Here is a 14,878-nt window from a genome sequence, read left to right on the forward strand (position 1 = left end):
TGCCATTGGCAGGTTTTGGTGCGCAGTGGCAATTGTTATGTATAGAGTGCTTGGGGGGCCCCACTGTAAAACTTGCATCAGGGCCCACAGCACCTTAGCTACGCCACTGCATGTACCCACAGTTACATTGCCTAGGGCCTGATAGATGTTCTTTGTTCCGGTTTGTACCTTTTACAAGTACTCTTACCAAGGACTAGTTTTAGTCCAAAGGGAATAAATATTGTAGTCTACATATCCTTCTCACTTCAGTTGTCTTGTAAAATTCCTAAGCGTTGGCAGTTAAGAGACGAATTTCATGTTACATACTTTTAATCAACAAAATTGTAATATGCAAATTAGAGGAGTCGGAGTCGTGGAGTCGGAGTCGGTGGAATCCTAAACTGAGGAGTCTGAGTCGGTGGATTTTTGGACCGACTCCACAGCCCTGGTTTTTACCCTAACGGACAAGAGCAATTATTACCTTTCAATGCTCATCCCTTTCATTTGCCAATCGCTTAATCACTACTAATCACAATGAAATGATCTAGATCTTGTTTTCACCACCAATTAGGCTTTTTGGGGTTGATATTTGTTTTCAGGAATTACTTTTTCTATGCATTTTAAAAGAGAAAAACAAGGAAAAAATGAAAAAATACACTTTCTCCAATTTCATCCCCTATAGTTTTAATATAAACACTGCTACTGTACATAAAACCCACACATTTTATCTTCCTATTTGTCCTGGTTATCACAAGATTTTAATTATGTCCCTAGTACAAAGTATTATGACAATATATTATTTGGAAAGAAAGGTGTATTTTTTGTATGGTGGGGTTTTTTTTGTGTGCACTTATCTCATGTGCGAGAGCGTACACTCACACAGCGGCAGCAGCACAGTTTGACTTATAAAAACGTCCTGGAGCCGTTAAGATGACAAGCAGTCTGCTTGTCATTAGGTGGTTAACCTCCCTGGCGGTATGCAGATGTGGTGGTTGCATCCACGGGAGGGATTTTTTAAAATTAAAAGTGTTTTGTTAATGTTAGCTAGCACTAGGCTAGCTAACTGTGGCCCCCCAAGTCCCCCGACACCTCTCTGAGCCCCTCGATCGCCGCCAGCAACACTCACCCGTCCGCGATCTCGCGAGAGCCACAGCTTCCCAATTAGCTTCACTCGTCGCTATGGCGACGATCAGACATGACCTCATGTGCAGTTCCAATCCTCCCCATAGCGAAGCCGGGTGCTGATTGGGAGGCTGTGCCATTGCAGGATCCCTGGGGGGTACGTATACCGGCGGCGATCGGAGGGGACCGGAGGGACTTGGGGACATGGTTAGCTAGCGAAGTGCTATCTTAACCAAATAAAGCCATTTTTATTTTTAAAAAATCCTCCCGGGGCCATGCGATCCCCTGCGGCAGCTAGCCTCTGCCCGACACTGTGTGGGTTAATATACCCGAGTTTATTATAACGAGATTATATGTTTACACGGACCGTAATAAGGGAATATTAGGAAACATACTGACACAGGGAAAAAGTAGTAATGAGATCTAAAAATCTAAAATTACAAATTGATTGTTCATTAGCAAAGTCCAAAATACAACAAACAGATGAGAAAAATGAGACTCCAAAATAACTGGTATAAAAGCAAGAAAACCATAGAGCCAAAACCATGGAGTGATGGTAATACTCAGTCTCACCAAAATGAAATTGACCGAATTTCTTAAAATTATACAGTGGTTTGCAAAAGTATTCGGCCCCCTTGAAGGTTTCCACATTTTGTCACATTACTGCCACAAGCGTGCATCAATTTTATTGGAATTCCACGTGAAAGACCAATACAAAGTGGTGTACACGTGAGAAGTGGAACAAAAATCATACATGATTCCAAACATTTAAAAAAAAAAAAACTGCAAAGTGGAGTGTGCGTAATTATTCAGCCCTCTGAGTCAATAATTTGTAGAACCACCTTTTGCTGCAATTACAGCTGCCAGTCTTTTAGGGTATGTCTCTGCTAGCTTTGCACATCTAGAGACTGAAATCCTTGTCCATTCTTCTTTGCAAAACAGCTCCAGCTCAGTCAGATTAGATGGACAGCATTTGTGAACAGCAGTTTTCAGATCTTGCCACAGATTTTCGATTGGATTTAGATCTGGACTTTGACTGGGCCATTCTAACACATGGATATGTTTTGTTTTAAACCATTCCATTGTTGTCCTGGCTTTATGTTTAGGGTCGTTGTCCTGCTGGAAGGTGAACCTCCGCCCCGATCTCAAGTCTTTTGCAGACTCCAAGAGGTTTTCTTCCAAGATTGCCCTGTATTTGGCTCCATCCATCTTCCAATCAACTCTGACCAGCTTCCCTGTCCCTGCTGAAGAGAAGCACTCCTAGAGCATGATGCTGCCACCACCATATTTGACAGTGGGGATGGTGTGTTCAGAGTGATATGCAGTGTTAGTTTTCCGCCACACATAGCGTTTTGCATTTTGGCCAAAAAGTTAAATTTTGGTCTTATCCGACCAGAGCACCTTCTTCCACATGTTTGCTGTGTCCCCCACATGGCTTGTGGCAAATGGGATTTCAATGGCTTTCTTCTTGCCACTCTTCCATAAAGTCCAACTTTGTGCAGTGCATGACTAATAGTTGTCCTATGGACAGATTCCCCCCACCTGAGCTGTAGATCTCTGCAGCTCGTCCAGAGTCACCATGGGCCTCTTGACTGCATTTCTGATCAGTGCTCTCCTTGTTCGGCCTGTGAGTTTAGGTGGACGGCCTTGTCTTGGTAGGTTTACAGTTGCGCCATACTCCCATTTCTGAATGATCGCTTGAACAGTGCTCCATGGGATGTTCAAGTCTTTGGAAATCTTTTTGTAGCCTAAGCCTGCTTTAAATTTCTCAACTTTATCCCTTACCTGTCTGGTGTGTTCTTTGGACTTCATGGTGTTGTTGCTCCCAATATTCTCTTAGACAACCTCTGAGGCCGTCACAGAGCAGCTGTATTTGTACTGACATTAGATTAGACACACGTGCACTCTATTTAGTCATTAGCACTTATCAGGCAATGTCTATGGGCAACTGACTGCACTCAGACCAAAGGGGGCTGAATAATTATGCACACCCCTCTTTGCAGTTATTTAAAAAAAAATGTTTGGAATCGTGTGATTTTCGTTCCACTTCTCATGTGTACACCACTTTGTGTTGGTCTTTCACGTGAAATTCCAATAAAATTGATTCATGTTTGTTGTAATAATATGACAAAATGAGGAAAACTTCAAGGGGACTGAATACTTTTGCAAACCACTGTATTTCTTACTCAGACACACTACAACCAGCACCAGTTCTAGACTTTTTGCTGCCTGAGGCAAACTTGTGAGGACACTTCCTCCCTTCCCAATTGGAGTGATTGCACAGCACCCAACAATTTGCATGGCACATTATACAGTAGTTGTGGTAAGAGTTTCGTTATGTAATGCTATTATGCCATGTAATATTTCAGCTTCATTTAATGTTCTCAGTCAGAAAGGGAGCATGTGCAATAACCTGAGACATGACAAGCTGAAGCTCAACACAATAACACACTGGCTGGCGGGCTGGCTGCAAGTCTGTGACAAACAAACTGCTCACTCTCAGCCAGCTGGCTGTCCTCCATTCTTCCTCAATCAGGACAGCAGTGCCACCTCCTCCCTTCTGCAGTGCAAGTCAAATGAAGCACTGCTGCTCTCCTGTCTCTCCTCCTCCCCCCCCCCCCCCCCCCACACTGTCAGACTCCTCACGCAGCACAACAAGCTGCTTTTCCACAATGATGTCCTCTTCACCTTGCTATCCTCTGATTTCTCCTCCTACTCTGACTGCATGCTGTGTGTGTGAACACAGTACAAAAATGCTGCCCTGTAATCTCTGCGCCTAATGCAATTGTTTCACCTTGCTTTATGAGAGAACCGGCCCTGACTACAACCTGCTTGTATTAGACAGCCACCCCCAATACCATCACAGTATAGTGCACACAATGCCGCGGTGTGTCACTACACTGGAAGCTACCGGTATTTCTAGGTCTTCGTCGCTGCTCCTGCAGCCTTCGGAAGTCCTTCTGAAGATGAGCGTGTCTGTACTGCGCATGCGGGAGCCCGGACTTGTGCTTTCCCAATACGGATGCACTCATCTTCAGAAGCACCTGGGGACACTGGTACTTCTGAAGGCTGCACAAACCGTGCTGAAGAGCTATTTGATCTAGGGGATGGGGTAATGGGAAATGTACCAATAGCATTCCAAAGTCAGCTGGTTCCTGTATGGGATGCTTCCTGCTGCTGGAGAGTACATCTGAGTAATCCGGTGAGAGGACAGGGAAAGCGAGGAAGGCGAGACACTTGCAGATATACTCAGGGCCGGATTGACCATAAAGGCACTATAGGCACGTGACTACATGCGCCTGCTGACGGAAAGGCAGTTCTCTACCCTCCCCAAGTGCCTCCCTCCTTCCTTATGCAGAGTCCCAAGCAGAGCGTAAATGAGAGGTTACTCACCCAGCTCTCAACAAGATCTCCCTTCAGTCTGGGGCACCACTAGCTACTTAATACTGAGGGTACTTCTGGCTGCCTAATGACATCTGTAGCTACCTATGACAAGGAAGGGAACTAAGGGAGAAGTGACAGCTGGGCCAGCCAGCACAGTTACGGTGCGGTTTGGTGGGGGTTTGTGGGTTCATGTAGGGTGAAGTCTAGTATACCAGGACATCTGTGCCTATAGGCTCCTGTAATGTAAATCCGGGCCTGGATATACTGAAAGCAAGACCATATACAGAGGTAACAGTGCACATGCATGCGTGAGGGCAAAGAGAGGCCTGGAAAGCACAGCTGCCGAGTGCGCTCCTCCACTTGGGATCCTCCTGCGGGATGAGCAAAACTGAGATTATGGTTTCCATTGTAAGGAAAGGTGCGAAAATGGGCTAGAAAAAGGGAAATTGGCAATGTAAACATGTAATTCAATGAGGAAAGTGGACGAGAAGAGAGGACTGGGAAAGCTTTATGGGATCTATCTTTTTGAGTTCTTGTGTTTTGTTTTGTTTTGTTTTTTTGTTGTTTTTTTTTTAACAGCTTGCTTTAGGGCCACTCTAAAATGAAATAAATGTCAGCTTCCATATTCCTCTCACTTAAAGGTCTTACGGGGCGAAAATCAGTAAAAAAGTTAAATACCTATTGTGCATTAACATCTTTGGGGGACGCCATCCGCGCCCCCCGGTCCATTCTGCCGTGTCTTTTATACAGCCATGGCTCCTGTGGGGTCCCAACCCGATTCCTCAGGTTGCCTTCACCTGCCCCAATCAACATGGCCACCGGGTCCTGCCGTGCCTGTGCTATTCTCATAGTCGCAAGCGCTGCTGTGCAGCTCTGAGTCCGCCTCCATCTCTGACCTCGTTCCCAGCGGTCTCTCGTGCTTTACGTCCATTAGACAGCCGGGAACGAGGTCAGAGATGGAGGCGGACTCAGAGCTGCACAGCCGCGCTTGCGACTATGAGAATAGCACAGGCACGGCAGGACCCGGTGGCCATGTTGATTGGGGTAGGTGAAGGCGACCGGAGGAATCGGGTCGGGACCCCACAGGAGCCATGGCTGTATAAAAGAGGCGCGGCGGAGTGGATCGGGGGCGCGGATGGCGTCCCCCAAAGATGTTAATGCACAATAGGTATTTAACTTTTTTACTGATTTTCGCTTTGTAAGTCCTTTAAGTTGTGATTTAGCCCATTAGTTTCAAAAGAGTCCTCTAGTTTGAGATAAGTGCACTGCTTTTGACCTAAGTAGGCAGAACTCCTTGTGCTGTAAATTCTTGGAATGCTTTAAACTCTCCCTGCTAACAGAAAATACAGAAACTAAAAGTAGAAGTCCTCTATTTTCTCACACTGCCCCCTAGTGACCATAAATCCAAATTACAGCAGTACTATTTAGTAGCAAGAAAATGTAACAAGGGGAAAAAAAAGTGCTAAAATAAATTGGCCTGGATCACTTGCAAGCCTCTAAATAAATTGCCTGCTAAAAGGTTCTGAAACCATTTGGTTTTGCACCACAAGGTAACGTCCACACTGACATACAGAAGAGGCAGATATAAAATATGAGAGACATTACAAATTACCGCTGTGGTTTTAAGGGTAAGCCTGCATTCTGGCTGTAGATGGTAAATGTAATTAAAACATAGCGTCTAGTCCAGGGGTGTCAAACTCAAATATAAAGTGGGCTGAAATTGTACACTGGGACCTAGTCATGGGCCAACCTCAATGTCTACTGCCCACCTTCCTCCCTTATACAGTTCCCAGGTGTCTAGTGGTCCTCCCTCCAATATACAGTTCCCAGGTGTCTAGTGGTCCTCCCTCCAATATACAGTTTCCTGGTGTCTTGAGGCCACCACCCTCCCCATATACAGTTCCCTAGTGTTTAGTGCTTTCCCCCTACCTCCCCATATGGCTTCCTTGGTGTTCTAGGGCTCCACCTCAAGTATAGCTTCCCTGATGGGCTATAGTGGGCCAAACATAATGTAAAATGGGAAAAATCTGGCTCTGAGGGCCAGATTTAGCCTGTGGGACGGAGTTTGAAACGTATAGTCTAGTCCAGGGGTGCCCAATAGGTTGATCGCGATCTACCGGTAGATCGCGACCGCCTATTTGGTAGATCGCGTCATGTTAAATTTTGCGGCCGGCAGCTATCAGATTCTGCTTCCGGCCATTGGCCAATTGGAAGAGGCAGAGGAGGAGACAGGCGGTACAGCGGGAGAGGAGGACGCCGCGACGTCATAGCTGGGGGCAGCGCTGGGCACGATGTATCAATGCACGCTGCCCGCCGCCCCCTGCGCCCGCCATTCAGCCGCCCATCTGCACGCTAGCCAGCGCGACCAAAGGAGGGGAGACCAGGAGGAGCCCCAGACACTGCCGCTGGAACTGGAGGGAGGTAAGTGGCACCTACACCTAACTACACTATACCTGGCTAACTATACTGCAGACACCTACACCTAACTACACTATACCTGGCTAACTATACTGAAGACACCTACACCTAACTACACTATACCTGGCTAACTATACTGAAGGCCCCTACACTATACCTGGCTAACTATACTGAAGACACCTACACCTAACTACACTATACCTGGCTAACTATACTGAAGGCCCCTACACCTAACTACACTATACCTGGCTAACTATACTGAAGACACCTACACCTAACTACACTACACCAGGCTAACTATACTGAAGACACCTACACCTAATTACACTATACCTGGCTACCTATACTGAAGAGACCTACACCTAACTACACTATACCAGGTTAACTATACTGAAGGCACCTAAACCTAACTACACTATACCAGGCTAACTATACTGAAGACACCTACACCTAACTACACTATACCAGGCTAACTATACTGAAGACACCTACACCTAATTACACTATACCTGGCTACCTATACTGAAGAGACCTACACCTAACTACACTATACCAGGTTAACTATACTGAAGGCACCTAAACCTAACTGCACTATACCTGGCTAACTGTACTAAAGACACCTACACCTAGCTATCTGTACTGAAGGCACCTATTCCTAACTATACTATACCTGGCTAACTGTACTGAAGGCACCTACACCTAACTACACAATACCTGGCTACTTATACTGAAGGCCCCTACACCTAGCTATCTGTACTGAAGGCACCTATACCTAACTATACTATACCTGGCTTCTTATACTGAAGGCCCCTACTACACCTAGCTATCTACTGAAGGCACCTATACCTAACTATACTATACCTGGCTTCTTATACTGAAGGCCCCTACTACACCTAGCTATCTACTGAAGGCACCTATACCTAACTATACTATACCTGGCTACCTATACTGAAGGCCGATATACCTAGCTATCTATACTTCAGACACCTATACCTATTTACCTATACTGAAGACACCTGTACCTAGCTACCTAAATGTTGGTAGATCTCCTGGACTCTGCAAATTTTAAAGTAGCCCGCGAGCCAAAAAAGTGTGGGCACCCCTGGTCTAGTCTATTTCTGCATGAAACTCCCAAGTAAATGGTGTGTGTTTTGCTTTCAGGATGTCAGTGATCGCATTGAGAAGGAGTCCCAGGAGAGTCCTCTGATCGTTAGCCTGGAGGCTGCAGCTCGTTCTGTGGTCCGCGTAAACTGGCGCTTACATATATCCGTTCCATTGCAGACAGGTAATGTACAGCAGAGTGCAACGTGGCAGCAGGGGTGGCTGACAACAGATGTATAGGCTTTGATGCTGCATGTCAGCCAGGTTGTCTGGGAGGTTTAGCAAACAAGACTGTGTCAGAGTTAGGTGTACGCTAGTTAAAACGAATGAGGAACTCCCGTCGTCTACAAATGACTCCATCCTCTGACTGGGTTCACTTTGAAAATAACACCTCCAAAATAGGTCATCATCGTCAGTGGCGAAGCTATGGTTTTCAGAGCCCGGAGACAGACTATTTTTGCACCCCCCCACCCGGACAAAATAAGTGTGGACACCCCTCAGAATGTGGGCATGGTCCACACCTCAATGTGGGCATGGTCATGGGTGGAGACATATGGACAAATGCTGTTTAAATAGCCACATGTGCCCTGTTCGCCCATACATAGACAGATGTGCCCCCTTCCCCATTTAGATAGCCAGATGTGCCCCCTTCCCCATTTAGATAGCCAGATGTGCCCCCTTCCCCATTTAGATAGCCAGATGTGCCCCCCTTTAGACAACCAGATTTGCTCCCCTTCCTCCTGTTTATATAGCCAGATGTGCCTGCTTTTCCTGCTGCTGTAATGTTTCTGCACTTCTCTGCAGAGGAAGGGAGAGAGGCAGGGGCACCTCGGACAGCCAGCAAGCTGCCTCTCTGGGTGTGCAGCAGCTGTGCTGAGAGCCCCCACAGTGCTGTGCCCAGGGACATATGTACCCCCTTGCCCACCCATAGCTACGCCTCTGATCACCGTAGCTCTGCTGCACTCTCATTAACATGATAGGAACTGATTCTGTGAGAGAGTGATTCTGCCTCCTGCACTAACTTGCTGTTGGACATAGAACTACAGTTCCCATGATCCCATAATGGTTGTTAGCTGATAGTGTCCCAGTCAGACATGACAGATGAGAAAAGGTACAACAATACTGTAATTTAACAGTTTTTTCACAGTCTTTAGGCTGCTGCTAATGTAGCTAAGTGTTGTGTATTTTGTTTTTGTGACTGCTGTAGAGGAAGGCATCTGCAGTGATTGTTTCATGTAATTGATTTCAACACCTATTAAACTGGAAAAAAGATAGCAGCGCTAGTGCTGACTGATTTAGCATTGCCCTGCATATTTAACTCCTCCCCCACCAGTTTTCCATAGGCAGTGTTGTTAGCAGCTTACTCTCACTGTACCAAGCCTTGGACTGATACATGCCGCAGCTTCTGGTAGCAAAGATAAGTTGACTTTTTGTGATGCTCCAGTATTAACATTTTGTCATACTTTTCAATCTTTCCCTGCAGACCTAAGAAAGTTCAGATCCTACCGAGGTAATTCTGTCCGGGATTTACTGAGAGCCATGAGAAATAAGGTAAGTTGCCCTGGAATGAGCATTCCTGTTTTGTTTATATTGTTTTGTATTGTATTTTAGAACAGGTTTCAAGGCTTGGTTTTTTTTTTTGTTTTTTTTTAGAACTAGCTGTCTCTAGTTATACCGCACTCTTTTGGTATTTGGTGTTGTGTACATAACGGAGTGCTCAAAGCCAAAGTTGGAGTGATTGACAACACCCTTAAAGAGACACTGAAGCGAAAAAAAAATATGATATAGTGAATTGGTTGTGTACTATGAATAATTACTAGAAGATTAGCAGCAAAGAAAGTATTCTAATACTTTTATTTTCAGGTATATAGTGTTTTTTCTAACATTGCATCATTCTATAATATGTGCAGATTACACAACACTCAGCATTCAAAATGAGTCTTTCAGAGCAGTCTGTGAAGTAATGACCTCTCCTCTGGCAGAGGAAAAGTAAATAGTCCAGGAACAGTTGAGATAATAAGTCAGATAACAGCCCTCTCCACGACTAACTTAGTCGGAGAGCTTAATGGCTTGTTTGCATAGAGATAACAACTGGAGTTTCTCAACTCTTCCTGTACTGGAAACAATTACACTGATGTATCTGATCTTAATGTTTTATTTCTTAGCTGTGCTACACATACAAATCATAATATCATCATTTTTTTTTCACTTCAGTGTCTCTTTAAATGAATAAACAAATAAGGCTAGCAAAGAGTAATTTGTTTAAACAAGTGCATTTTAGTGTTCACTTAACACATGTAACTATTGTCAGCTCCTGTACCATTGTACATGATTTTCAAACTCCCTTTGCTCATGAAATCAATTCATTTGATATGTTATCATTTCCCTGCAGAGTACCTGCACATTACTCTAATGGTGCCCATACATGGTACAATTTTATTTTATTTATTTTTTTATTAGATCATTTCGTTCGATTATTCCATTAGATTGAATATAAAGATTTTTTCCAACATGTCTGATTGGATTTTTATTGAAAAAACTGCGGTCCTCAAGTGGTTAAAGAAAACCTGAACTGAAAATTAAGTCAAAATAAACATACACAAGTCATACTTACCTTCCGTGTAGTCTACTCCTCGGTGTCTTTCTCCTGTCCTGCGTCCTGTTTGTTCACTGTGATCAAGGGAATTTTCCGTCCTCCATTTTGAAAATGACCATTAGCCTATAACCGCTTCCTGGTCAGCACACTGTTGAACTGTAACATTGCCCACTTGAGCCATAGGGAAACCTGGACATTACCTGGCACATCAGTTGTCCTCTCAGCTATAACTGATAGCAAATGATATATAACTGACAGCAACTGGTATATTTCAGTTCTGACAAAATGTTGTCAGAACTGGAAGGGTTCATTGCCAGAAGAAAATGGTGAGCTTCTGAGAGGAACTGATGGCAAGGTAACTATGTAATGTTCATTTGAAGTGAACTCATTTATTTTAAATAATTTTACTAAGTTCAGGTTCCCTTAAAGGTGGCCACTAATGATCCAATCTTTTCATCCAATTTTACCAAATGTTGTATAAGCGTAGATTGAGTGAATATATTGAATGGATGATTTAGGCAGTTTCCTTAAATTACATAGAAATTGTAAGATTGGATGAAAAAGATTGGATCATTAGTGGCCACCACTAGATGTACACACAGTCATATTGCTCAGGGCCTGACTGATGATCTTTGTTCCTATCTGTACCCTCTTCAAGTACTACTACCAAGGGCTAGGTTTGGCAGTGATTAAATGCCTTTTATGTTACATACTTTCAATCAACAAAATTGCTATCTGTAAATTAGAGGAGTTGGAGTCGGTGGTTTCAGAATCAGAAGATTTTTGTACTAACTCCACAGCCCTGCTTAAAGGACACCCGAGGAGAAAATAAACAAATGAAATAAACAATTGTATCTATCTTCCTTCTCCTAAAAATTACTTTTTAAGATATTCCACAGTTTTATTTTATGTTTAAATCTACTTTTTACGTTTTTTTAAACTGTTTTATTGTTTTTGCTCTATGACCAGGGGCATAACAATATCCTCTGCAAGGGATGCAGCCGCAGGGGGGCCCTTAGGGGGAGAAGTCTGTGGGGGGCCCTGGCTCTGGACCCCCAGGGCTGTTTTTAGGGGCAGGAGGGAGCACAGTGCAGGAAGGGGGAGCAGCAGGCACAAACAGCAGTGGGGAGGGGGACCCAACTCCCCCCTTCCTTTACATTGGGCTACCATCAACGCCACCCCCTCAAGAAATGGGGGGGGGGGGGCGCCCATCCAAAGTTTTACAGGGGGGGCCCATTGATTTCTAGTTATGCCCCTGTCTATGACACATTCATTGAAGTATGCCAGAGCTAAAATCTAGAGACTGTTGACCCTTTTTATCCTTTTCTGCACTCAGAAGCCATTTTCTGCTAGGAAAGTGTTTGTTTTATAGTTGGAATTTCTTATCAGTGAGGGTCACACTGTAGTCACTTCCTTTCTGCGTCAGGACAGAGTCAGCCACTTACCTGATATTTAACTTTTTCAGGCAGAGAAAGAACAAAAGGAACACAGCATGGTTATGTGTGTGCTTGGCACTGTACATACCCATGTCTATCGCACCATGTCACATGTCACCTCGGGTATCCTTTAAGAACAGCTAGACAAGCTATTACCATCCCAGTTTAAAAACATGTTAATCGATAGTTGACCTTTATGTGAAAAAAAAATGCCCAGTTACTTTCCTGGGGCCTCTTCCAGCCCCCTGAAGTCCTCCTGGCTTTTCATGTCCTTTCAAATTTCAGTAAAATGAGACTCCACTGTGTAGAACTTATCTACATAATTTTTTCTTGCAGAAACATCATTACCACGAACTGCCACCAGAGGTCCAGGAGACATTGGGCACCATCCCAGAAGAATTTGTGTCATATTTTACCTCTCGCTTTCCACTTCTACTCCTTCACACACACCAGGCTTTGGAACAGTGTGCACAAGAGAGACCTTTCCAGAACTATTACCACTGGGCACCTGGCCACTGAGGCGTCAACCTTTCCCGCTTCATAAGGACCATGCCCAGTATATCACGTTACAGGCCACAACCCGGCCACAGAGCACTTGTGTGAACCTGTGATCAGAACACTCCCCTGTACCTGTTAAGTGAATTGCACTGCCTTAATAGTATTTGCACACTAGTTTTTACCATGATATTTGCTTTTATTTCAACTGTATCGAAACATTTCATTTTTGTTGTGTACATCTAATCATTGCCCGTGTGCTGCAGCAAGGCGCTTTCCTAGTGGCCGGACCTTGTAGAAACTGATCTCTGTGAAACGGGCAAGGTCTCCAGGCCCTGTAGTAATGCTGTTACCATAGTAACCAATCCTGTGGCAGCCATCTTACATTCCTTCCTGGTGGAGTTAATGCCTCACATGCGATTCTGAAATGAATTCTTTTGGTTGGCCGTTGGATTCCACCTTTCTCCACAGAAAATCTAAGATGTTCTTAATGATTGTCATACCTTTGTTTTTTTAAAGAAATATTTATTTTTTATCTGGTTGGGGATTAATGGTGTACATATTATTTTAAAAGATATTAAATGTGTTGATGTAATTTTTAAAATGTGTTGCCTCATCTTCTCCTTTTACATTCATTATGGTTTCATCGTTCTTCTGTGATTTCCATCAGAGTTTGTATGTTTTTATTGGAGGTGCTCAATGCTAGGCCGGGCCGGATTTACCATAAGGCACTGTAGGCTTGTGCCTACAGACGCCTTATGAAGGAGAGGCGGCTCACCTACTCAAATGTCCTTCTACCTATTGGGGAGCTACTTAATACTCAGATGGGGGCACATCTGGATCCCTATATTTGTCGAGGGCTCCTCTACTAACTAGATCAGGCTTTCTCATCCAGGGTTCCCTGTAACCTCAGGGTTCCCTGGAACCCCGGGGTTCCTTGAGTACTTTTCAGGGGTTCCTTGGCATTGTGGAGAAAGTATAATAGAGCACATTACAATAGGGTGTACTGTGAAAATAGGCAATACATTTTGGATCATAATAATAATGAGCACATTAATAAAAGCACTAGGATAAGGAGACAGTAAAGTGGGTGGCACTGTAATAGGGGATATTGAAATAAACGCATACAGTAAAAACCGGCGCCAGGGGAAAAATGGCGCATGGTTCTGAATAAAACGATATTTAGCGTTTTGATGTGATTGTGTTCCAAACGCAATTTGTCGTTTTGAGTTTTGCTAAAAAAAGTTTTTTTTGCACAAGAAGATACAGCGACAGTCTCCCCAGGCTGCCTGTGGTGTGGTGGAATGGGAGAGTGCATTGCCCGGTTGCCTGCGGTGGGGCGGGAGGAGGCAATAGCTGCCCGGGGAAAAGTAGCAGATGTGCGCAGGGAGTGGAGGCCATCTCCCACCCTCTGTTCCTCACCTCGGGAGCCCCCTCCTTTTAATGACAGTCAGCGCAGCGGAAGATACAGCCGTCAGCTGATCAATCACCTCCCCAGGCTCCGGTCTTCAGCAAACGTTAGAGCTGCAGGTGACGGTGTACGCTGTTTCTTCTCTCTGCAATGCTGATTACACTACTTCCTGATTCCGTGTAATCAGCATTGCAGAGAGAACAGCGTAGACCTGCAGCTCTAATGTTTGCTGAAGACCGGTGTTGGAACACCGGAGCCTGGGGAGGTGATTGATCAGCTGTATCCTCCGCTGCGCTGACTGAAGGGGCTCCCGAGGTGAGGAACAGAGGGTGGGAGATGGCCCCCACTCCCTGCGCACATCTGCTACTTTTCCCTGGGCAGCTATTGCCTCCTCCCGCCCCACCGCAGGCAGCCGGGTAATGCACTCCACCACACCACAGGCAGCCATCCAGCAACGATGCCACCTGAAAACGGTATATTACGTTTTCGGTACATTTGAATGGCGCGCCAGAAAGTAGCTGCGGAGCTATGCGCCAGATTTTCCTGCTTCGAAATAAACAGCCTCACCTACTTTTAAAGACCACGCCTCCTGCAAAATAAATCCAGGGGTTCCTAGAGATCAAAAAATTGTTTGCAGGGGTTGCTCAAGATCCTAAAGTTATTTGCAGGGTTTCTCCAGGGTACAAAGGTTGAGAAAGGCTGACCTAGATTAATGGGGTTACCAAATACTGGGGAAAATCTAGCTACCTAGTCAGGAAGCTGTAGGCTTGCCTTGCGGTGATGTACAGCTGGATTTACAACTGCCGTTCAGGAAGATGGTGCCTTAATTGGCAGCCATGGCCACAGGATTCTGGATTTTTCTTGTTTTTCTTCCCTTTTCCCTACCAATTCACCTTGTTTTTTTCCCCCTGAAGTTGTGCAGTGTGGTCCAGTGTA

At 44.8% G+C, this 14,878-nt stretch overlaps 1 protein-coding gene across 1 annotated transcript in view; it reads left to right on the forward strand.

Annotated features, from left to right (window-relative positions):
* The window catches only part of ERN2 (endoplasmic reticulum to nucleus signaling 2), a 101,645-nt gene extending 88,510 nt beyond the window's left edge, over positions 1 to 13,135 (forward strand). The window contains exons 20-22 of the mRNA XM_068244251.1: positions 8,065 to 8,188; positions 9,488 to 9,555; positions 12,373 to 13,135. Coding sequence (XP_068100352.1) covers positions 8,065 to 8,188; positions 9,488 to 9,555; positions 12,373 to 12,555 — 375 coding nt within the window. The 3' untranslated portion in view covers positions 12,556 to 13,135. The remainder of the gene's footprint in view (positions 1 to 8,064; positions 8,189 to 9,487; positions 9,556 to 12,372) is intronic.
* Positions 13,136 to 14,878: the final 1,743 nt, after the last annotated feature.

This window comes from Hyperolius riggenbachi, chromosome 7, assembly GCF_040937935.1.
Source record: "Hyperolius riggenbachi isolate aHypRig1 chromosome 7, aHypRig1.pri, whole genome shotgun sequence".
In the NCBI taxonomy this organism is placed as follows: domain Eukaryota; kingdom Metazoa; phylum Chordata; class Amphibia; order Anura; family Hyperoliidae; genus Hyperolius; species Hyperolius riggenbachi.